At 39.5% G+C, this 26207-nt stretch overlaps 1 protein-coding gene across 1 annotated transcript in view; it reads right to left on the reverse strand.

Annotated features, from left to right (window-relative positions):
* Positions 1-2893: 2893 nt before the first annotated feature.
* The window catches only part of LOC126444234 (beta-glucuronidase-like), a 105490-nt gene continuing 82176 nt past the window's right edge, over positions 2894-26207 (reverse strand). Inside the window, exons 10-12 of the mRNA XM_050090964.1 lie at positions 22252-22428; positions 8473-8611; positions 2894-3057 (exon numbers count right to left, since the gene is read on the reverse strand). Coding sequence (XP_049946921.1) covers positions 2894-3057; positions 8473-8611; positions 22252-22428 — 480 coding nt within the window. The remainder of the gene's footprint in view (positions 3058-8472; positions 8612-22251; positions 22429-26207) is intronic.

Raw genomic sequence — 26207 nt, forward strand, 5'->3', positions numbered from 1 at the left:
ACTCACTAACAAGGAATAGGAAATGAAGAAGAAACCAGGTTAGAAGTAAGGAATTCCTGAAAGATTACCAGGGATGACTGGATGAAAGGTGAGGAGTATCACAGTTGGAGGGAGTTTGAAACTGTTTTAAACAGGGCTATATGTGGGGGTTTTGGTTGGCTGTTGACAGTGGGGTGTATGGTGAAGAAATGTTTCTTTGGCAGAGAATGAGTAAAGGAATGAGGGGTCCTTTATAAGTCCAGCATCATGAACTTCATACAAGGCTAGAGGCGGGTCTTTAGAAAGTACTGTGACTTCTGGAGGGATCATAGTTTTAGCAGAAAGGTTGACAACAGTGTTATGGGAGGGATGTTTAAGAGCAGTGTGTTTCATGGATGGTGGAGGGAGTTTCTGGGAATATGGAAGGCGGAATAAGTCAGCAAGGTGTGGTGGGTAGCTGTGAAGGGCCGACAGAGGAGGGGGCAAGAGAAGTGAGAGCAGTAAGCTTTTTCCTTGGTTATAAATCCCATGTGGGCACAAGGCAGGAGTAGCCGGGGCAGTTTCCTCAGTGGTACTGGGAATGCTGTTCCAGTTGTCGTAGGTCAAGAGTTCCTACTGCAGTGTTGGCATCCAGGAGGTTGTGGTCATAGAGTAAAAGGATTTTGTAAAAGGAGTAGAGGCTGTACGTTTATGAAAGACCAGATTGGTGGAACTGGAAAAGGTGAAGTTTCTTGCAATGATTGTGTATCAGTCAGGTTGGACAGCAGGAGTCGATAGTATAGTGTATGTTGTAAATAGCATGAAAATTAAATGTTTGAAAAGGGGCCATTGCCATGAGAGCAGGGAGATTTAGTATGGCACTAGGAGAAGAAGGTGGAGATGAAGAGGGAGACATGGAACATGGAGGGAAAGGGATGGTTCTGCAGAAGGGGGGAGGGAGATGTCTGCATGGGGAGGGCAGAGTAGTGGGAGAAAACAGGACATGATATTGATGGAGAAGGAGGGGGGGTATGGACAGAAGGGAGAATAGAACAGGTAAGGTGATGTGTTGGGAAACAGGTTAGTGGATGTTTAGGCCAGGGCCATTGTGAGAGTGCAGGATATGATGGTGAGACAAGTCTCACCTCCCTAGTTCAGAGAAACTTGTTCTGGAAGGGAATATGCAAATGGCCTACGTAGTGAAGCAACTTATGAAATCATTTGTGTTGTGATGTGTAGCACTTTTGGTAAAATGGATGGACTCATAACCCATGAATGATTTGTTGTGATGATATTTAGCATTATCAACATTCATTATCAATGTTGTCATTGTCATGTCATGTCACGAGAGAAATTTTTTCAGTACCATAAATATCATTACCCTGTCCTGGCAAAACTACTTTTTAGTGCTGTATTTAGAAGCACCACAAGCATGAAAAATTATGGTAGAAATCAAACAATGGCAAATCTGCGATAGAACTGGATAGATTGTTTCTCACCACATAGAGGAGATATTGTGTGGCAGATAGACCCATTTAAAAGTACATTTAAAGATTGCAAACATGCTCACTCACATGCACGTGGTCACTGTCATCTACATTCCAGATTATTTGTAAATGAAGGAGTAAATGATGATCTCTCTTCCCTTTGTACTAGACTTTTAAAAAACAAACACAAATGAACTATTACAATAAAAAGTACCACTGAGAAATATAACTCGATGTAACTGAAGGTGGAGCGGGGAAAAAGTGAAGGAAAGATAAGGAACTAGTGATATCAGCTGCATTGGGACATAATGTGGAATCTGCAGCAACAGATGAAAAAGTGTGCCGGAATGGGGCTCGAACCTGAGATCTCCAACTTACTAGGCAGTTGTATTAGCCACTGCACCATCTGGACACAATCTGTATCATAAATGTGTGGACTATCTCTTCACACTCTCTGGCTTACATTCCCACCTATCCTATTGAGATACGTCTGAAAGAAGACAGACAGCATCCATTCACATAAAAATAACTCTGTTGACATTTGAAGTCAGAGAAGCAATTAATTCTTTGATACTTCAAGAAACTGTGTGGTACGTGTTATTTAGCTGTACACTAGACTGGGTTAAAAAAACATCTACTTATCTCTAAATTTTATTGAAACTCTGTTTATGATAATACAGAGAGGTACCTATATAGTTGAATGTGGAATAAATAAATTTATATCATTGATGATTGCTGCTATACTGTTTAATGCAAAAATTTTCAGTTATTTTAATTTAATATTATTTATGAAACCAAGAACTTATTCTAGAATTTTCTGAGTGTCGTAAATTAAATGCTCATGGTCCATGCTTAAAGAACACAGTACTTCAATCTCATACTGGATACATAATCCTCAGCACACAACAGAGGGTTATGTATTGCAGGAAAGAGGTCATCTGACAAGATAATGCAGCTTGGACTGACTCACATTTTCACTGTAAAAGCTTCATTTTATATTCCAGTTTTATTACAAAATAAAAAAAAACTACATTCTTTACAAACTGTAAGATTAAATCACTGTTAATAAGAATAACAGTACATTTTTGACTGCACAGTGTCTTCTAGTGTGGAATTAACAAAATTTAATACAGTTACAAGCATGTTACACAACATATAAAATATTACTTAAATCAACATTTTTATCATAACCTACAATATATTTTCAGAAGTGTTAATAGAAATATGGCAGTTGGATTTCTTCACTTGTTCTAGAACTTCTGTGCTCAAGTATGTATATGGATCCGCAGCTAGCAGTAGACAAAATAATTCCGTGTATCTGTTCTTTTTTGTGTATAAAACTTCTATTTAAAAGAAAATCTTGAGTTCTTAATAAATAGGTGTAGTATAGACCAAGTGATGTGCTGATGTCTGGTACAGACGGTGGATGATGCACATTTTCCCCAATTTCAGCAAGTACTGCAAACATAGGGGTTAAGATCTTCAGGAAGCGTTACATTATAATCTTCTTTGGCAAGGGACCAATACCGCTGTCTCACCATATGTGCTGTCATTTTGGGTTGCCGTGCTCTTGTAAAGATTCCCTTCTTATTTCCTGCAGCACGTTTGGAATCTGCAATTAATCAGTGAATATTAAATTAATTGTTGAACAAATTATATAGTTAGTTATGCTCTTGGCCTATTTTCTGTCTCCAATAAGTGTCTGAGTGTGACAGTGGAAGGATTAAGCTACTAGACCGTTGTGAGGCACTATCATCTGGTGCACAGATTTCTATTATGCAAGAATGTGACTTATTATTTTGAGTAGGAAGTGTTTTAGTGTGTCAAGAAATTTTGTAAAAATCATTGGATCATCCCCAGGTACATGAAGTTGACGTACTCCCTGTAGGACATACATCCTTACAAGGTTTTTCACCAAAAATGTAACTTCTGCCGTACTGTTTTGAACATTTTTATCTGTTATTGGACAAGTATGGGAGGCTTATTTTTTAGATTAAATGTATGTAAATTTATGAAACACTACAGGGTGATTCAAAAAGAATACCACAACTTTAAAAATGTGTATTTAATGAAAGAAACATAATGTAACCTTCTGTTATACATCATTACAAAGAGTATTTAAAAAGGTTTTTTTTCACTCAAAAACAAGTTCAGAGATGTTCAATATGGCCCCCTCCAGACACACGAGTAATATCAACCCGATACTCCAACTCATTCCACACTCTCTGTAGCATATCAGGCGTAACAGTTTGGATAGCTGCTGTTATTTCTCGTTTCAAATCATCAATGGTGGCTGGGAGAGGTGGCCGAAACACCATATCCTTAACATACCCCCATAAGAAAAAATCGCAGGGGGTAAGATCAGGGCTTCTTGGAGGTCAGTGATGAAGTGCTCTGTCACGGGCTGCCTGGCGGCCGATCCATCGCCTCGGGTAGTTGACGTTCAGGTAGTTACGGACAGATAAGTGCCAATGTGGTGGCGCTCCATCCTGCTGAAATATGAATTGTTGTGCTTCTTGTTCGAGCTGAGGGAACAGCCAATTCTCTAACATCTCCAGATACTGTAGTCCAGTTACAGTAGCACCTTCGAAGAAAAAGGGACCAAAAACTTTATTGGCTGAAATGGCGAACAAATGTACAACTAAATGAAACTTTATAGCTCCCTTAATTCGCCGACAGATAGTGCTTAGCTCTGCCTTTTGTCGTTGCAGAGTTTTAAATTCCTAAAGTTGTGGTATTCTTTTTGAATCACCCTGTATAATCAGTATTGTAAATAACATATCAAATTGTTATGCAAATCATTCCTGATTTGTGTAAAAATGTGATGTAGTGTATACACTGATGATTCTAGTAGTTCAAACTTGAATTTGCTCTTTTAGCATGGCAAATCAAGCACAACTTGACACACAATAGTTGAATGTACAACAGAATACAGTAAATATTCAGTTTTTTAATGTTGAAGCCAGTGTACATGCTTTAAATCTGTTTAGTTTGTCAAATTTGTATATATCAGAATGGTTTACTGCACCACTGAAACTGGTATTTCCAGCAAAGAATGCTGACACACATTGAGTGACTTTTACAGCCTGATGGTTGAAGAACACATCACCAAGAACTTGGCTGAAGGTAGATGATATTACTATTATTATTATTATTATTATTATTATTATTATTTCTTTCCTTTCTCAGACGTTATGTCTGGTTAAAAATGGAAAGTGACGTGGACCTTGATCAAGCGTGACTTTTTTTAACTGTACGGTATATGTTACATTGCATTTAGGAACTTTTGGGTAATTGAACATGTATCAATAATTACAGATTTCTGTAGTTGTATATATACGTTTGGATGTAGCTGTATTGCGTTGATGTACTGGTGGATATTGTGTTGTATGACTCCTGTAGTTGATAGTACAATTGGTATAATGTCAACTTTATCCTGATGCCACATGTCCTTGATTTCCTCAGCCAGTTGGATGTATTTTTCAATTTTTTCTCCTGTTTTCTTCTGTATATTTGTTGTATTGGGTATGGATATTTCGATTAGTTGTGTTAATTTCTTCTTTTTATTGGTGAGTATGACGTCAGGTTTCTTATGTGGTGTTGTTTTATCTGTTACAATGGTTCTGTTCCAGTATAATTTGTATTCATCATTCTCCAGTACATTTTGTGGTGCATACTTGTATGTAGGAACGTGTTGTTTTATTAGTTTATGTTGTATGACAAGTTGTTGATGTATTATTTTTGCTACATTGTCATGTCTTCTGGGGTATTCTGTATTTGCCAGTATTGTACATCCGCTTGTGATGTGATCTAGTGTTTCTATTTGTTGTTTGCAAAGTCTGCATTTATCTGTTGTGGTATTGGGATCTTTAATAATATGCTTGCTGTAATATCTGTATTGCAATCATGAATCCTTCCGTCTCACTGTATATATTGCCTTTTCTTAGCCATGTGTTGGATGCGTCTTTATCGATGTGTGGCTATGTTAGATGATACGGGTGCTTGCCATGTAGTGTTTTCTTTTTCCAATTTACTTTCTTCATGTCTGTTGATGTTATGTGATCTAAAGAGTTGTAGAAGTGGTTATGAAATTGCAGTGGTGTAGCCGGTGTATTTATATAAGTGATTGCTTTGTGTATTTTGCTAGTTTCTGCTCGTTCTATAAAGAATTTTCTTAAATTGTCTACCTGTCCATAATGTAGGTTTTTTATGTCGATAAATCCCCTTCCTCCTTCCTTTCTGCTTAATGTGAATCTTTTTGTTGCTGAATGTATGTGATGTATTCTATATTTGTGGCATTGTGATCGTGTAAGTGTATTGAGTGCTTCTAGGTCTATGTTACTCCATTTCACTACTCCAAATGAGTAGGTCAATATTGGTATAGCATAAGTATTTATAGTTTTTGTCTTGTTTCTTGCTGTCAGTTCTGTTTTCAGTATTTTTGTTAGTCTTTGTCTATATTTTTCTTTCAGTTCTTCTTTAATATTTGTATTATCTATTCCTATTTTATGTCTGTATCCTAGATATTTATAGGCATCTGTTTTTTCCATCGCTTCTATGGAGTCGCTGTGGTTATCCAATATGTAATCTTCTTGTTTAGTGTGTTTTCCCTTGACTATGCTATTTTTCTTACATTTGTCTGTTCCGAAAGCCATATTTATATCAATGCTGAATACTTCTGTTATCTTTAGTAATTGGTTGAGTTGTTGATTTGTTGCTGCCAGTAGTTTTAGATCATCCATGTATAGCAAATGTGTGATTTTGTGTTGGTATGTTCCAGTAATATTATATCCATAATTTGTATTATTTAGCATGTTGGATAGTGGGTTCAGAGCAAGGCAGAACCAGAAAGGACTTAATGAGTCTCCTTGGTATATTCCACACTTAATCTGTATTGGCTGTGATGTGATATTATTTGAATTTGCTTGGATATTAAGTGTGGTTTTCCAATTTTTCACTACTATGTTTAGGAACTGTATCAATTTAGGATCTACTTTGTATATTTCCAATATCTGTAGCAACCATGAGTGGGGTACACTATCAAAAGCTTTTTAGTAATCAATGTATGCGTAGTGCAGCGACCTTTGTTTAGTTTTAGCTTGATATGTCACCTCTGTATCTATTACCAGTTGCTCTTTACATCCTCGTGCTCCTTTGCAGCAGCCTTTTTGTTCTTCATTTATAATTTTGTTCTGTGTTGTATGTGTCATTAATTTCTGTGTAATGACTGAAGTTAATATTTTGTATATTGTTGGTAGGCGTGTTATGGGGCGATATTTTGCTGGGTTTGCCGTGTCTGCTTGATCTTTAGGTTTCAGATAAGTTATTCCTTGTGTAAGTGTATCTGGGAATGTGTATGGGTCTGCATTGTAACTGTTAAATAATTTAGTTAGGTGTGAATGTGTTGAGGTGAACTTCTTTAACCAGAAATTTGCTATTTTATCTTTTCCAGGGGCTTTCCAAGTGTGCGTAGAATTAATTGCTCAGGTGACTACACGTTGCAAAATTATCACTACAGGCATTTGTGGTATCATCTTGTATGTGTCTGTTTCTGCTTGTATCCACCGTGCATGTCTATTATGTTGTACCTGGTTTGACCATATGTTGCTCCAGAAGTGTTCCATGTCTGTTATGTTTGGTGGATTGTCTATTTTAATGTGTGTGTTATCTATTGTCTGGTAAAATTTCTTTTGGTTTGTGTTGAATGTGTGGTTTTGTTTCCTTCTATTTTCACTTTTTTTGTATCTTCTAAGTCGTTTGGCCAATGCTTGTAATTTCTGCTTCTTTTCATCTAATTGCTCTATCGCTTCTTGTTGTGAGATTTTACCTAACCTTTTTCGTTTTTGTCTGATATTTCATTTCTTATAAACTGTGTTAGCTGTCCGATGTCTTTTCTCAGTTTTTCTATTCTGATCTGTAGCCTGTGTTGCCATGCTGGTTTTGTGGGTTTCTTCTGTGTGTTGGTTGGTTCTGATCTCTGCCTAGTGTGTATATTTAGTGTAGTGAGTGCTCCTATATAAACCAGTAGTTGTAACTCTTCCGTAGTTGTATTTTCATGTATTTTGTTGTGTATGATTGTGTTGATAGTTGTTATTGTTGTTTCGACTTGTGGGTTATTTGGTGGTCTATGCAAGAATGGTTTAATGTCTGTATTTGTGTCTTTGTATTCTATATATGTCAGCTGAAATTTTTCTTCTATATCTAACATGTGTGTCACTTCGTGTTCTATTTGTGCTTGTTCTGGTGGCTGTCTTAAGATTTTGTTTTCCTCTGATTGTTTAATTGATGTGTGTTGTTCTTTGTTTGTTTGCTCTGGGATGTTTGAGTCCATTACTGTATTTTCTTCTTCTTCTGATTGCACATTATTTTGTTCCAGTATTTGTTGTACTTGTTGTTTGATGTTTTCTAATTCTGACTGGGGTATCCTGTTATTTTTGATTATTACATGGATCTGATCAGCTAGTCGTTGTTCTGTTAAAAATTTTAATTCTGGGTATCTGGTAATAAATGATGTGTATACTTGTGATCTGTATCCAGCTGTGTTGATTCCTAAGTTTGTTGCTTGGTAATAACAGAACATGAGGTGTCTGTTAACTTCATCTGACCATCTCATCCTCTGTCTTTGTTTTCCTTCTAGGGTGGTTGCAGGAAGCATATCCTGCAAAACACCTCTATTTGGATTTAAATCATTTTCCGCGTGGCTAGCAGTGTCGTTACCATTGTGGACGGGCATAGGGTTCAAGCGTCTTCCCCGACCATGACAGCACTTGTCCAAGGCTTCATTAGTTCTGTCCTGAACCAACTAATCACACTAAAAGGGGAGTTTGCCCTATTAGCGGTTTTTTCTTTTCGTCGCCTTTTACGACTGGCAGAACGTACCAGAGGCCTATTCTTCTTCTTATTATTATTACTACAGTCAAGTTGCAAAAGGCCAGGCGCTGGTGTCAGGTATGGGGCTTTGCTGTGACCAGTGGCAGCCTCTTGGCAATCAGTGCCTTAAATCATTATGCTGCTGTTGATTACTTACTCTGAGCAGTTTGGAAATCTGCAAAGTTCCATATCATTTCCCCAACAAAGTAATCTCTTTCTCGAAGTTTGTCAAAAGCTTTGAAGAATGCAGAAAATAAAGCTCCTTGGTACTCCTCTGACCACATGAATTCAGGTTGCTGCATTGAAGAAAAGATTTAGTTATGATTTGCATTATTGCTACTATATATTTCTAATCATCAATAGATAAAAAACATCTCTGTTAAAATAATAAAAATTATATAAAATAACTGTTTTCATGTAAAAATGTTGGCCAGATGAAAGTAGGACACACACTCTGGGCATTCCATACAAACTTAATTATATATATATAGACAGTTCAGGTCAGTGGTGGATACAGAAAAACCTCAAGGAGGTGGCGCTAAAGATACCTTGGGCCATCTTTACTTTTACCGTAATAAAAAATAATCAAGTCACTTTCAAAGTTTAAGAAATTTTTATTTAAACTGATTATACACATATACAGTAGAGTCTCGATTATGCGACCTAAACCGGCCGTGGCAAGGTCGGATAAGCGGGAAGATCAGATAACACGGAAAATAATACAAAAAAACACAAAAATTAAACTAAAGTAGGCCAATGAGTTAAACATTCAATACAATACAAATCAAATTAGACTGAATAGATATTTACTGTGCGAAGAAGTTAGTAATTGACTTTTGTTTGCCTGCTATTTGCCGTTTTTTTGCTGCTAAATCACGTAGTCTCTTAAGAAGTAAAACCTCAGTATACAATGTTTCCTCCAGTTGCTCTACATATTTTAAAGCAGTTTCTAAGGCCTTGTGTCCTTCGTTGTGAGGAATCTTGGGCGCACTTTACTCCACTACATCCGCTTCTTTGTCTTCTTATTTTTCGTTTACTGTTGACTATTTCTTCATCTGTCACTTCAAATTCTTCATCCTGGACAATCCATTCATTTATGTCATCTTCTGTGGTGTCAGCACATCCCAGAACTTTTCGTAACAATGAAAGCGGGGTAGTATTTTCTGTTTCGGTTTGCTGCTGTAGATTTTCATCATCTGGAGAATTTTCTTGACTTTCCTGTAACATTTTGTAATTGAGACCAGTCTTGTCGCAGTTAAAAATTTGATCGCCTGTTAAGTTTTCCTTGTCCAATACCTTGTGAAGTTTATTCCTAAACAATTGAACAGCTTCAAAATTTTCTGAAAGATTTTCACCACAGACATTAAGTTGCCGAGTTCCGTATCTTTCCTTCCATCTATCGAGCCAGTCTACACTAGCTGTGAAATCAGGTTTACCTTCGTTTAGTTCGTTACGAAACTGTAAGGCTTTTTCCTGCAAAATAGGTTCCAACATGGGTACACCTTTATCTCTATGTTGAGTAAACCATAGGAACAAAGCGTCACTTACTTTTTCATAATCACATTTTTTCATGGTTTTCCAATCTTCCAAAACAGCCAAGGTTGCTCGCTGAGAACACCACTTCTCAATTTCATTGCGGTTCCTTTTCCAGTCTTCAACTGTTGTTTTCCCGACATTATAATCTTGCGCCACTTTTAATAAAGTTTCACCGTTGTCTATTCTTTTTAGAGCTTTAAGTTTTTCTTCCATTGAAACGACCACCTTTTTCCATTTTGCAGCCATCACCACAAATTTTTACAGTAAACAAAGCGCAACACGTCCACTCCACTTCAGATCTAAGTTAGCACTGAGGAGTGAGGAGTAGCAGACTGTGACAATGAACTGAGTATCAACAAACAACATGTTAGTCACTGACCTGTCATCGGCTGGCGCAATGCCGGAGCGGTGAAAGGGTCATATAACACAGAAGGTTGGATAACCGAAGATCAGATAATTGAGACTCTACTTTACAAGACAATACCATCTTATCATATAAAAAAGTTACAATTGTGGTTTCTCTTCATTAAATGATGAATGCTACGTGCCTGTTCTTCCTGGCAAATTGCTTAATTACATCGTCAATAGGACAATCAATGTCAGGATGAGTGTTCAACAGAACTAAGCCATTAAGTTGATCCCTATGTGACAGACAGAAACTTACAAAATACAAATACTCGATTCAATTGAGTGGACTGACGAAAGAAATGAACGAATAGTGTGCGAGCTGACTGGTGGGGGCGATGTGGGTGGCAATGTGGGTGGCCCCCATATGTATCTGCCACTGATTCAGATATCCTGAGAATTGAGAATCGCAATGATTTTTGCCTGTTACTGACACTGATACTACGAAGATGTTGGTCCCGGGAATTCCAAGACCTTCAAGAAGGTTTCAATTTTAAGTTTGAGGTTGGATAACAAATGACAAAGGAAATGTTTTTGTGTCATATGAATACAAATTAACAATTTTCTGATTTTTTTTCCTGTACTTTTACTGTGAAAGCTTGCTACGTGCCAAATTTCACGTTTCTAGGTCGGTGGGAAGTACCCTGTAGATTTTGATGAGTATCAAATATGCCAAATAAATAACCATATGCAGTTACGACACTGTCAAGGGACTATAGACCTTGGAATTTGACAAACTTCAACTTGGTATGTGTGTCCATTCATGAGGAAAATGGGGCCTCAACAGATGGATGGACAGACAGACCGACAGAAAGAAAGTCAGACAGATTCCAAAGAGAATTCTCGTCACTGCAGGTAAGCTATCCACAGGTGGCCAAACTGAATGGCAGTGATTTTTTTGTTGTGATAGGGTGACAGCTGTCAAAATACAGGCATTGTTGGTGGTTAGTTGGTTTAATATGGATATCAGTATGGGTGGAGCCATCAGAGAGGTGGAGATCAGCATCCAAGAAGATGGCATGTTGGGTGTTGTGGAGGATCAAGTGGAGTGGGTGAGGGAGAAAGTGTTGGGGTTGTGGAGGAATGAGGTTAGCATGTCTTAGCATGTGTCCAGATAATGAAAATATCACCAATGAATCTGAACCAGACAGGCAGGTTTCCTCTAGGTAGCCGTAAGAGGATGCCATGCAGGTGCCCATAGCTGTTCTTTGGATTTGTGTATATACCTTTCCCGCAAACAAGAAGTAGTGTGTGTTATCACGTAGTTGGTAAAGTGCATGAGGAATGAGGTAGTGGGTTTGAAGTCAGAAAGAAGTCTGGGGAGGTAGTGTTCACTAGTGGAAAGGTCACAGGCATGAAGGATGTTGCTGTTTAGGGAGGTGGCACCAACAGTAATGAGTAGGGGTCCAGATGATAATGGAGATGGTGGAGAGTTGGTAAAGGAAGTTGTTGGTATCTTTGATGTGAGACAGTTGGCTTCAAGGGATTGGTTGGAGGTATTGGTCAACAGGAGTGGAACTTCTTTCAGTGGAAGCACAATAACCAATTACAATAGGGCATCCGGGATTGTTAGGTCTATGGGTTCTGGGAAGCATGTAGAACAGTTCTGGGAAGCATATAGAATGTGGGTGTGCAGGGGGTCATTGGGCTGGGACAGATGAACTTGGGAGAGATTCTGGGATGGGCATAAGGTTTTCAGCATGGATTGGAGGTTATGTTGGACATCTGAGTTGGGGTCACTATGGCAGAGCTTGTAGCTGAAGGAGTCAGGCCATTGGCAGAAGCCATCCATCAAGTAGTCACTGTGATTCATAATGACAGTGCTGGAGCCTTTGTTTGTAGTGAGGATGATTAAATCAGGGCCTGTTTTGAGATTGTGAATTGTTGCCCTTCTTCTGTTGAGAGGTTTGTGTTATTGTGAAGGGACCTGGGGAAGAATGGCGAGGCCAAGTACAAGGTAGGGAAGGTGACCAGGGGTGGTTAGGTGGGAAGGGTGGGTGGGTGGGGGGGGGGGGTCATGGTTGGATGGTGGAATGAATTGTGAGGGGAAATGTTCAATGTAGGGTTTAGGTTAGCTATGGTTGGAGGGATTGGTAGCAAAGAAGTGTTTCCACTGTAATGATCAGGAGATGAGAGTAGGTCTTTGATGAGTCTAGCATCGTTAACCTTACCTATGGTGCTTTAAGTGATGCCTTTGGACAGGGCTGAAACTTCTGTGGAATTGATGTTTTTGGTGGAACAAGCTTTTGAGTTTGTTTGGGTTCTGGGTTTCATCGAGTGTTGAGAGGGAGTTTGGAGACTATGACAAGTTGAAAAGGTCAGCTAATTGGAGTGTGAGTGCTATTAGGCGTTGACGTGGGGGTTCGCTGTGGGTAGAACAAGTCTTGATGGATAGTGGTGCTCCGAGGTAGGAGTAGGATGTTAACAAGTTTGATAATTTGTGGATCTGGTGTCTGAAGTGCTGTTCGATGTATTTGGTAGCAAGGGTTTCAACTTTTCGAGATGTGCTGTATATAGTTGGGATTAAACTGTAATAATATCTTGTAGAGAGAGCAGAGCTGGTTGCTTGCACCAGGGAGATGTGTTTTGCAGTACCAGGATTGTAACTGGTGGAATGTAGTTGGTATCACTACTGATATTGAGGACATTTATATTACTGGTGTTACTGATGTTACTACTGCTGATTTTACTGATGCCACTCTTGTTGTTGATGCAGCTAGTGACTCTTCCTCTACTTGGGTCAGTGACCAGTGGTTGAAAGCATGGGGTGTGGGAGTCACTGGCACTGGCTGGTAGGCACAAGTCACCTTAGGTAACAGAAAGATCAATGGACCCCAGAATTCGTTAGCTGCTGTGGAAAGGTAACTTGACTAGTACTACATTCACTGAGGGTGCAAAACTGCAATGGTGGGCTTCCTGTCAAATTAGGAATATATCCCATACTAACATTGCAGAAATCTAGTCACGTTATGTCAAGGAGACAAATTAGCTAATAGTTATGCTCTGAGGATTAAGAAACTTGTGTCAGTGTGTATAAATCAGTAGACCTACTTATACAAAAAAACATACAAAAATTCAAAACCCACAGATACCAGATGCATATAGTCACAGACAAGATATTAAACAATAGCTGAAGAAATCAATTGTCAACACTGATCACCTTGTGTCATGGCCTCAAGTGCAATCAGTATTACAGCTTATTTTAATTACATATGGTTACACAAATGTGTCATACGTGCAGATTTAAGATGTATTTAGTAGTTAATTATATAATTAATCATTTGGTCATTAATGTAGACATATGTCACCAAAACAGTTCTGAGCACACCACTGAATAGGGTACATAAAGACACTCAATATAAACAGTTCATGTTTGTTTATATTTCCTGATGTATCTTGAAAGAGAGAGTGAGAGAGAGAGAGAGAGAGAGAGAGTTTTATAACAAAATAATTTTGCAAGTGTTACATTCTGAGCAGCAGTTGTGATTTAGAATTATTTTTAGTGGACTCAGGAGAGACTGAAAGACTTCAACATTTTGAATGTGAGTTGTAGGACAATAATGTGAGATCTTAAACTGTATCTTTTTCATCAGACAGACTACTGAACTTTTGTGAAGGTGAGGTATTTCAGAACTTTGTACTTACACATCAGTTAAATAAGTTGTTACTTATGGAATCTGCTATCACATGTTGTCATTTATGCAAGCTTTAACTGCACTGGCTAAATTTCACAAGTTTCATGAGAAATCCAGTTACATCTGTTTTGTTTGTTTTACTGTAAGGCCACTATTCATAAGTTTGATTGTTGTGAATAAAAATTAATTAATTAATTTATTGTGTGTTTTTTAACAGATTATTAGAGATATCACAAACAATAACCCATGTAATTTACAGACAGACATCTAAATTTTTAATATAATCAATTGCATCATTCACTACCGTCAGGAAATAGTTGAAAGTTCCACAGTAGACCTTGTTGCAACATTCTTTAACAATATGACAAACGATTTGCTAGGCTGCTCGACTGTCCTATACATGAAAGAGTCTATTCGTCTGCCATGACTGGTGCGTATTATGCCAAATGTTGTCCATGTTCTATGTGATTGGTCAAAGGCATGGGGTTTCTTTCTAATGCAGGACAAGTTTTGGCAATGTGGAGGACAAAGTCTTTGTCCAGTCTTTTTCCCATGAGTCTGTTAAGGTGAATTAGGACGTGTACTGTTCCATGGCTATTTTCTTGATCAAATCTGGTTTCTTTCTAGGATAACCGCATCTTGATGGATTTGGAGATTCTAGTTGCCTTGTGTATGTTTCAACTCCTGGTGCAGAGCTGTTTCTCGTCAGTGTCCAGGGGGCAGAATGTGGCACAGTGTGGACAACCATTTGATGGGGATTGATCTTATTGTGCCATCGATAATCCTCATCATTTTGTTCAGTTGTGCCTCGAGAGAGTTTGCGTGAGTGCACTATTTAGCCGTGCAGAAGCTCCATATTCTTCAGCAGAGTAACTTGTCCAAGTACTGAAGTGTGCAGAGTTTCAGCAGAAGAACTCCAAGTTGTTCTGCATAGCTCATGGGATATTGTTCCTAGTTCATATCATTGCAGCAGTGTTTTCCAGATGCTTCTTGCAGGACAGGGTCTAGTCCAATGTAGCCTCTAGATATTGTGGCTGCTGATTGCAGTGAAGTAGTCTGTCACCAAAATAGACCTAGAGTTGTATGTTGCTGCTCTGTTGCACAAATGATGGTGTTTGGTTACAGTCTCCATTTCTGAAAGAATGTTCCCATCGTTGCCAGATCAGTTGTTAAGGTGGCTTCCATTTATCCAAAAATTCCAGTGTCTCACTGCAGCACCCAGTCACTGATGTATCCGAACTTATGAGATCAAGTTTCAGGCATATCGGATATGTACAGATTAAACAGGAGTGGGGTGAGGGCAGATCCCTGAGGCAGTCCTTAAAGAGCTGTTGCCAGTATGGCTTTGAACGACCTCCCAGCAAACATGCTATTAATAAGTTCAACTGTTTTTCTGCATGGAACAATTTGAGTGACTTTGTAGAGAAGACTGTATCTTCATACTGTGTCATAAGCTGTTGAAAGATCCGTAAATGCACTGAATGTTTTAAAATTCTTTTGAAAGCCTGCTTCTGTATAGGTCATGAGAGACATTATCTGGCCTGTAAAACTTTTTTTCTGGGTGAAAGCCAGCTTGTTCAATCTGAATTTTCTCAAGTATTGTAGCCGAGATTCTTTTGTAGATTACTCTTTCAAGAACTAAGAACTTTAAAGAACTAAGAGTGGCTGTTGGGTGGTAGCATTGTGGCTTGTTGCTTGGTTTCACTGGCTTAAGTATAGTGATGACATTAGACATTTTAATTCTGTTCAGGATTCTCCCTCTCATTATGATATCACTAAAGAACTGTGCCAGCCATCTTTGGTATATTTACCACAGTTAAGGGGGAATTCAGGATACATTGCATAGGCCCTGGTGCCTTTCCTGTTTTAACTTCTTTGAGTGCCATTGTTATTTCCTCAACACTAAAAGGCTGGGAAAAATCAGTAAGGTTGGTGCTAGATGTTGTCAGAGCTGTAAATTCATGTTCGATATGGGTGGTGTGTGCTTTTGTCCTGTAGGGTTCTTGAATAAATCACCTCATCATTTCCAGTTCCGCCTGAGTATGAGGCCTCTTTGCCTCTTGCATCCTTAGGACTTCTGCCTAGTTTCTTTAAAAGTGCCCACACTTCTCTGCTAGGTATTTTGAAGGCCATGTTCAGGACTGTTTCTGTCTATTTCTCACATCTAGCCATGTCTAGTGTGAGTAGCAGATCATCAGATATCTCTCTGTCCCCGCCTTGGAGGAACTCCTTGTATAGTTCTTCACTTTGAACATTCTATCCTGGTATGCACTACTTGCAGTATCATCTAGGGACGGTCCTCTTTGCTGTTTCAGTCACGATTCTTGTGAATCTTTGAGAGCTTCCGGTAGTGGGTGGAATCCAACCTAAGCATTTGCCAAGGTGGCTGGAGAAGTTCTTCCAGTCTGCCTTCTTAAAATTTCATCTGAGTGGGAACAGGACCTGATCAGGGGGATGGTTATTCCTATTTCAATTAGAGCTGATCAGTGTTTGCTATGTGGGAAGTCTTGAAGTATTCTGCAGGTTGCTTGCAGCAGTATGTTCTTATCGTCTTTGCTCACAAAGCACAAATCAAGGTTGTATTATAGGTTCCAGGCTGCTGATTTATAAGATCCCTTTTGCATCAAATAGCAGAAGTAGATTGATATCATTGGTCCATCTATTGTTGCTATCATTGGTCTTATATTTCTGTTGCATATGATGACTGTTAAAAGTCCCCAACATAGACTACTTGGTGGGGCAGTAGAGGCAAGATTTCAGGCATGTGGGGGATTTACATACACAGCTATTTTGACACAGGCAGTACCTGTGGTCTTATTGCATAATTTTAGATCTTTGTTTTCAATGTATGCAACAACTAATGTCATTTGCCATCTATTGGCTCCTCCTACTCCCCAAGAAAGAAGTGAGCAGTGGTATGACAAGGTTTGCTAGTGAGATATGCAGATTGTCACTTGTGGACATTGTATTCAACCAAGCACATACAATGAACATTTTAATGCAGTACAAGTTGCAAGGGCAGTCTGTTTCATCCAAGAAGGATGGAATTTCTGCTGTGTCACTACGTATGCCAATTTTTCTACATCTGCCTTCCATAGATTCTGGACACACTATGGGGAGAAAAGTGTGTACACAAAGTGTGTTGAACAAAATTGCCAATGCTTTACAACCTCACTTGAAGACTGGTATTTGGCCATCTCTGCATTGTGGTGTCATATGACTACTGCCAGAGCACTGTAGAACCTTTTCATAAGGGCAGAACCCTTTTCATAAAGGCCATTGGAGCTGTTATGTCCAGTCAGACAGTAAGAACCAGGTTATGAGAAATCACCTTATGACCCAGACATGCTGTATGAGTACTCCACTTGACATGAAAATGTCTGGCAGCTCACCTACAGTTCCACCATTCCTGTCTCAACTGACAACTTCATCATTGGCAAAATGTGTCATTCAAAGATGAGTCCAGATTTTCTCTCTTCCAAGGTAATGGCTGTGTCCTTGTGTGGTGAGCAGTAGTTGCCAAATTTTTTTCCAGTGTGATGGTGTGATGGTGTTGGGTGGTTTCAGTGTTGACAGCCATTTGGATCTCGACATTGTGCGTGGTCGCCTTACCGCCAGCAAGTACACTGAATAGATCCTGTTGGACCATGTGGTGGCTGCTGCATATGGTAGTGGCCCTGAATTCATTCTCAAGCTTGATAATTCCAGAATCCATGTGGCAGTAGGTGCCAGGGATGTCTCTTAATGCCAGGACATTGAAGTAAAGGAATGGCCAGTAGTGAGCCCTGACCTAAATCCCATCAAGAATGTGTGGGACATGCTTGACAGACATGTTCGTGGTCATCCTATTTCACCACAGACTTTCTGAGAACTCTCAAGTACTCTCATTAAAGAATGGGCATGAATACAACAGGGTGACATCTGCAACCTATATGGAGCATGCCACATAGGTGTTGGGCAGTGATGATGCTTGTGGAGGGCATATACATTATTGCAGCTCTCACCGTCCAATGAAAAGCACCCAGGATAAAGGAATGAATGATTATTTCCACTTTGTTTTTGACACTTCTCAGGCACTTCAGTTCTTGTTATATAAATGAATGAGGGTATAATGATGTTTTTTTTGTGTACATAATTTCTGAAAGATGATGGTATAATTTGGCAATGTACCCACTCCTCAATTATTACTCACTAGAGTATGGCAGTGCCCAAAGTCATGTTTTCATAATTCTTTTGAACAGTGTGTATTACTGATGGTTATTTCTCCCCGTTTGATGATGACCTCGCGAGTGTTGTTGGTGATGTATATCGTAACAATGTGGGTATGTACCACAGAGGAGCAAACATATGTAGTGACTCTGTAAGTGAATAGAAAATAAACACCTAATTTAATTTGTCCACACATGTTTGTTTTTGGCTACCAAAGTTAAGTCTTCTAGATTACAGCCTTTCAGTTACTATTTAAATTTGCAAACTTGCCTGGTTTAGGATTGTTTCAACTGAATAATCATTTTAATAGCTGTTTTATTTGTACTGAGGACATCTGCAGGAAAAGTTTGTAGGAGTATGAAATTCACAATGACAACATACATGAGGTATTGGAATTCAGGATTACTTTCTACCCAAAACCACTGTACCAGATTGCTGTTTGCTCTCAAAAACAGGAGCAAATACGCTACTGGCCATTAAAATTGCTACATCAAGAAGAAATGCAGATGACAAATGGGTATTCATTGGACAAATATATTATACTAGAACTGACATGTGATTACATTTTCACGCAATTTGGGTGCGTAGATCCTGAGAAATCAGTACCCAGAACAACCACCTCTGGCCGTAATAACAGCCTTGATATGCCTGGGCATTGAGTCAAAGAGAGCTTGGATGGCGTGTACAGGAACAGCTGCCCATGCAGCTTCAACACGGTACCACAGTTCATCAAGAGTAGTGACTGGTGTATTGTGACGAGCCAGTTGCTCGGCCACCATTGACCAGACGTTTTCAATTGGTGAGAGATCTGGAGAATGTGCTGGCCAGGGCAGCAGTCGAACATTTTCCGTATCCAGAAAGGCCCATGCACGACCTGCAACATGCGGTCGTGCAATATCCTGCTGAAATGTAGGGTTTTGTAGGGATCAAATGGAGGGTAGAGCCATGGGTCGTAACACATCTGAAATGTAACGTCTACTGTTCAAAGTGCCGTCAATGCGAACAAGAGGTGACCGAGATGTGTAACTAGTGGCACCCAATACCATCACACTGGGTGATACATCAGTATGGCAATGACGAATACACGCTTCCAATGTGCGTTCACCGCAATGTCGCCAAACACGGATGCAACAATCATGATGCTGTAAACAGAACCTGGATTCATTCGAGAAAATTACGTTTTGCCATTCGTCCACCCAGGTTCATCATTGAGTACATCATCGCAGGCGCTCCTGTCTGTGATTCAGCGTCAAGGGTAACCGCAGCCATGGTCTCCGAGCTGATAGTCCATGCTGCTGCAAATGTCGTCGAACTGTTCATGCAGATGGTTGTTGTCTTGCAAACGTCCCAATCTGTTGACTCAGGGATTGAAACATGGCTGGACGATCTGTTACAGCCATGCGGATAAGATGCCTGTCATCTCGACTGCTAGTGTTATGAGGCCATTGTGATCCAGCACGGCATTCCACATTACCCTTGTGAACCCACCGATTCCATATTCTGCTAACAGTCATTGGATCTCGACCAACGCGAGCAGCAATGTCGCGATACAATAAACCGCAATCATGATAGGCTACAATCCGACCTTTATCAAAGTTGGAAATGTGATGGTACCCATTTCTCCTCCTTACACGAGGCATCACAACAATGTTTCACAGGGCAACGCCGGTCAACTGCTGTTTGTGTATGAGAAATCGGTTGGAAACTTTCCTCATATCAGCACGTAGTAGGTGGCGCCACCAGCCCCAACCTTGTGTAATGCTCTGAAAAGCTAATCATTTGCATATCACAGCATCTTCTTCGTGTCGGTTAAATTTTGCGTCTTTAGCACATCATCTTCATGGTGTAGCAATTTTAATGGGCGGTAGTGTAGGTTAGGACTTAACAAGATGCAGATTTTGTTGGCCAAACTTCCATGCCATTAGTGCTGTTTCTGACTCATCTAGTACTGCAGACTTTGGATTAATAATCAATGGCAGATTATTTTCATATATACGAGATTCTGTTGCTAGTAATAGAACAGAATGGAATACATTGATTGAAAATCTAGTTTTCCTGAAAGCACAGAGTTTGCTTCATTCAAATATAAAAGCACTCTTTATATGCAAGTTTATTCCATGTCTTGTGAAATGCAGACAGAAACAGGGCATATGTAAAAGACAGAAGAATAACTTTTTTAAATAAACTATATTGACATAACATGCTTTATGCTGAGCAGAAGTCTTGATTTGTCAACAGGCACATGCAAAAAGGACAAAAACACGCACATGCTAGTGCCCCTACATAGTGCTGGCTGGATGCACAGTGTCAGGAGTGTAGTTTGGCAGATAGACTGAGGTGGGCTTGGGGTTGTATTGGGTGATGTGCAATGGGTAGAGTGAAAGAAAGGTGGGAGGAAAGAAGAGGGCTTGAGGGTGGATAGCTAGTGGCTTGGAGGGAGGCAGCCAGTTTGCTGGCGAGGAATGAGGGAGGGACGGGTAGCAAGTGCACAGGCTAGACATGCATGTGACATGGAGAGGTGTGTTGGGAGGGGGATGACAGTGCAGAGGGAGATGAAGCTGTTGGGGAGGGTGTGGGGCGATCAGTTAACAGAGGTTGAGGCCAGGATGGTTCTGGGAGTGAAGGATATGTTGTAGGAATAACTTCTGCTTAGTACTGAAAAGCTGGTGGTGGAGGAAAAGATCAAGATGACATGGTTTGTGAAGCAGCCATTGAAATCGAGCATGTTGCCAATGGGTGGTAAACATTGTTCTTGGCCAGTTTAACAGTGGCCATTCATTCTGGTGGAGAGCTGGTTAGTTGTTATACCAACATAAAAAAGCTGTGCAGTGATTGCAGCAGAGTTGGTACAGACAGAAACCGTCACATGGCAACTCTGCTACAATCACTGCACATCTTTTTATGTTGGTATGGTGACCAACCAGCTGACCACAAGAACAAATGGCACCACAAAACTGTGGCCAAGAACAAATTAGACAACCTGATGTCTTAACATGTAACTGAGCACCACATGCTCTATTTCAATGGCTGTTCCATGACGCTAGTGGTGGAGGAAAGGATCAAGATGGCCATCTTGATTCTTTCCTCCACCACTAGTGTTTCTGAACTACGCGGATGGGAGTTGTCCTTGCAACACATCCTTCATTTCTGGAACTGTCCTGCCCTTAATCTCCATTAACTGACTGTCCTCATATCCTCCACCTCTTTCTCTGTCCCATCCTACCTCCCACTTTATTTTCCATGTCACGTTCATCATGCGTTGCTCCCCACCAGCTCCAACACCAATGCATTATGTGCCTAACCCAGCACCTGCCACCCCCTAGCCAGTAAACTGACTTCCTCCCTCCAAGCCACTTGCTAGTCACTTCCAGTACCTCTACTTGCTCCCGCCTCCCACTCCCTATACCCACCCCACCAAATGTAACCCCCCACTACACCTCAGTCCACCTGCCGAATTGCAATCGTGGCATTGTGCATCCAGTTGGCTCTACATATGGGCATAGGCGTGCCTGTGTGTGTGTGTGTGTGTGTGTGTGTGTGTGTGTGTGTGTGTGTGTACACGAGCATGGGAAAAGAACTAACTCTGAAAACTAGTAACTTTTCTCTCTTTTTTTTCTCGTGTGCCTGTTGACGATTCCATGCTTCTGCTTTTCAGTCAGTGGCCTCATTTACTCCTAAAGTATTTATACTCTCACTAGTATAATTAACACTGCTTAGATATGAAGAGTACAAGAGATCATCTCTTTGAGGAAGGTCTGTCTCAGTCACATTTTAATTTAATGTAAACTGAATCTCAAAGTTAGATTTGTTGTGTTTTTTTAAGTTCATTCCTGTATAAATCATTTGCGCACTCAAATATTACAGATGCATTGATTGCACAGTGTATTGTTAGTTTTATTACATTTCTTTTTAAATTTCATGCAAGTACTCAGAAACAAAAAAACTGGATTGGAGGTGTAGTTTCTTAGCAAGTTCTATAAAAGAAGAAGAAAAAAGTCAATTCATATCCTACTGTAAGATTTACATTCTGCTGATTTATTCAGTTTTTTGGGTACTGGAAGCATACAAACTGATAATGTCACGTAAAATTTGTCACTATCAAATACTTTGTCAGATAAACGTAATGCAATTACTAAACTATTTTTCCTTACCGAGTGCAACCCAACAATGTTTTCAGCTCCATATTCTGTAATTATTATTGGTTTGTTGTACTTTTCTCTCCACATATCAATTTCCATTATGAACTGTGGTTCAATTGTTTCAAGAAGCCCTCCATTCTCATACCACCCAAGGTAACGGTTCACTCCAATAATATCCAAGAACTGACTCTGCAGAGAGAAACGTGATTGAAACACTGTACTGCTACTACAGTTATATGATTTGTGGCTGTTAGAGGAACATACACAGTACTTTACTTGTATTTGGGAAGAAAACCTTATTTTCTGTAGTCTAATGTCAAATTGATATTTTGTAAAATGACTACCAGTTTCAGTACCAGGTACCATCATCAGATAATCCTACATTCAAAAACATCACAGTGCACAAATAAAATACTGTCTGAGGAACATTTAACTTTCCCATGAATAGCCAAAGGTCCCAAGTTCTATTCTCGGTCCAGCACACAGTTTTAATCTGCCAGGAAGTTTCATTTATATGTAATATTTTCCTATATGGTACCAATGAATATCAAAACACCAAGGAAGCTAAAAAAACAGGAAGATATGTGTGTTCAGCAATTAGATAGAGATAAAATAGTGCCATACCTCAATGAGGAACTTGAAACTTTTAGCTCCGGACAAGAGTGTGTAGAGAAACTATGGATCAAGTTTCAAAGAATAGTTGACAAAGCACTGGACTGATATGTACCCAGTAGGAAAGTTCATAATGGAAAAGACACTCCACGGTATACAGTCACTGCAGAGAAATTTCCAAAGAAGCAGAGACTACTACATGATATTTATAAGGCAAAGCATGGGGCTATAGATAGAGAAATGCTGAATGAAATGCATCTTGCAGTCAAGAGAGCAATGTGTAAAGCTTTCAGTGACTATCACTGCAGGATATTATCAAATTATCTTTCACAAAAATCAAAGTAATACTGTTCATATATAAAGGCTGTTAGTGGCACTAAAGTTAATATCCAGTCACAAGACAAGAACTGAAATTGAGAGCAGCAAAGCAAACTCGGAAATGCATAATTCTGTTTTCAAATATTCCTTTACAAAAGAAAACCCAGGAGTATTGCACCACTTTAATTCTCATATCACTGAAGAAATGAGTGAAATAGAAATTAGTGTCAGTGGTGTTGATAAACAACTGAAATTGTTAAAACTAAATGAAGCCTTGGGGCCCATTGGAATCCCTTTCAGTTTCTATACACAATTTTCAGCTGAGTTAGCCCCTTTGTCAACTATAATCTACCATAGATCCCCCAAACAGAAAACTGTGGCTATTACTGGACGAAAGCAGAGGTCACACCTGTCTCCAAGAGGATAGCAGAAGTGATCCATAGAACTACCATCCAGTATCCTTGACATACATTTGTTTATCCCATGTTCCTGTAACCCTCCTGGCCTCAAACTTCATTAGTCATTGTCCTTACCCATCTACAGCCTTCCCTGTTCCCATTCCAGCACTTCACAGCACTCTGTTCTACCAACGCATCCAGTCTTTTTTACTTTTCGCCTTTTCTGTTACCCCCCCCCCCCCCCCCTCTTGCCCACTCACCGTCTAACTTCCCAACTGCACCTAGCTCCTCTACCCTCCCTCCACCTTGTCCCTGCATGCTCCCACTAGCAGTAATTTACTGTCCCCCCACCTCTCCCTTGCTATCTCTTCTCCTCCCCAACCCAGCCTCCTCCTTACCCCCACCAGTTGCCTATCCTTTTCATAATATGGAGTATATTGAATTAATAACACAGTACTGTATGATTGAAAACCTTAGTTAGAGTAACATTGTGGTTTTTGGATCACTGAAAAAGAGTTGTATTTTGGTGTCTGAGGAGTGGAGATAAATGTCAACTGGAAAAAGCATGAACTCTGAAAAACTGAATATATGTAGAGGATGATTATAATTAAAGTTCCAGTTACAAAATTCTGTAAGAAAAGAATTGCTGCGGAGAATAACATCAAATGTTAATAGAATATTATCAAAGAAGGGGGAAACATTATGGAAACAAAAAAATTTAATGAACATAAGCGGGAGAATATGCCAAGTAAAAGTTTGCACCTATGAAGCTCAACATGTCTTTCTCAGTGCAGTATTGTGCTTTGTTGGTAAAGCTCTTTTACAAGAATGTCAACTGTGCACCAGTAGCTCTGCAGAAGTTCTGGACACTGAAGGGTATAAAGAAAGGCAGTGGTTTGAGGTCTGCTAAGGGTCTGGAGGAAACGGTTACTAAATTCATATAAGACAGGTTCTTTTGAAGTGCAGTGTGGCGCAGGGAGGAAAAAATTAACCCGACATCAGTAAAAAGATGTGGCCTCAGCATTGCAGGAAGGGTATGCAAATGTGCAGTGCATGGAGACTTGCCCATACTTTGGGCACACCTGCGAGCAGGGTGCATAAAATTGTATGAAACATTCTGCATTGTTATTTGCACAAAATTACCCATTTTCAGGAATTGCTTCATGTTAACCTGCCAGTAAGATAAATGTTTGGTCTAAAATTTCTTGCTGGCATGGTAGTGGACAATGAATGGCCATGGGGACATTCTGTGGACAGATGAAGCCCATTTCCATTTCCAAGGACATGTCAATACAAAGAATTGCAGTATATGGGCAACAGAAAATCTGCTTGTAAATCAACCGGTAGTGTTTCATTTTGCAGAATTAACTTGTGTTCTGTGGGCTGATGGATCATTTACCATAGTTCCATATTTTTCCTGCAGATTCTCCCACCTGTACCGTCATTGCTAAATGCAATGGGGGTCTTTTGCACAGCAATGTCATTCCAAACCTTCAACAGTGTGGATATCTTGGTTAGCATCATTTTTATGCAAGATGGCACTCCTCTGCACATTACAGCTGACGCAGAGGCATTTTGGAAATGCTAGAATTATCAGCCATCATTTCTCTACAGCCTGGTCATCTAGATCACCTGATCTTAATCTGTTTGACTTCTGACTTTGGGGTTATCTGAAAGGTACTATGTTCAGTGCTCTGATTATAAAAATTGAAGGCACACATTGCACAGAACATTTTCAATGTGACCCCTCAGACACTCCAGTGTGTTGTGCAACATGTTGTTTCTCAATTTCAACTTGTGGCAGTAAATGTTGGGTAAAATATTGAACATGTCTTCCACCAGTCTCACACCAATTAAAAAGCAATGTCATTGCAGCTTTTTATGTAGTTTTAGGCCTAAGGAGAGTTAGAAACTACCGAGGGGAGGGGGGAACCTAACTAACAGTGTCATAACTCTTGAATTGCAACCTAGAGCGGTCATGCGAATTATGCAGTGCACTTGGTTTTATGTGCAACTCACACCATAGCCATCATATTGCAGTTCATCTGTCATATGCAGCCAAACTTATTTATGTTATTATGAAGCTTACTGCACCATCTAATGGGAAAATTTTCATTAAATTTTTTTGTTTGAATAACCCTTCTCCCTTCTTTGACAATGCACTATTCTCTGTATCATATAACACAATTCTTTCTTATTTTGTATTGGTATATCAAAGATAATTAAAGTTTATTTTTATTTAATTAACTTCACATCAGCTCCCCAAATTGTTTTGACCGGTATAATGTGAATTCAGATCATTATGTATCTTACAGCCCTTATGTGACCTGTTTTGATTTTCTCTTAGTTTCAGCTTCAGGTGAATATAATAATCTGCCCCTGACTGTAATTATCATTAGAGTGAATGCACACCAGTTTTATTATCCCAGAAGATTGGTGCCAGGGTTTGTGTTCACAATTCTCAGTGGCAGCAGTCTTGTAAAATAATATAAATATTAATCTGGGGCCTTGATGCTTTGATTAAAAGAGAGTTGTTATAAAATAGAAATTACTGTAACCAGAACTGAAATATATAATGAAATAGTTCGTACTGTGTACTCAAATTTCATGTACACGGTTTGTCCAGGTGAAATTGGGAAC

The sequence above is a fragment of the Schistocerca serialis genome, chromosome 1 (assembly GCF_023864345.2).
Source record: "Schistocerca serialis cubense isolate TAMUIC-IGC-003099 chromosome 1, iqSchSeri2.2, whole genome shotgun sequence".
NCBI classification, from domain to species: Eukaryota; Metazoa; Arthropoda; class Insecta; order Orthoptera; family Acrididae; genus Schistocerca; species Schistocerca serialis.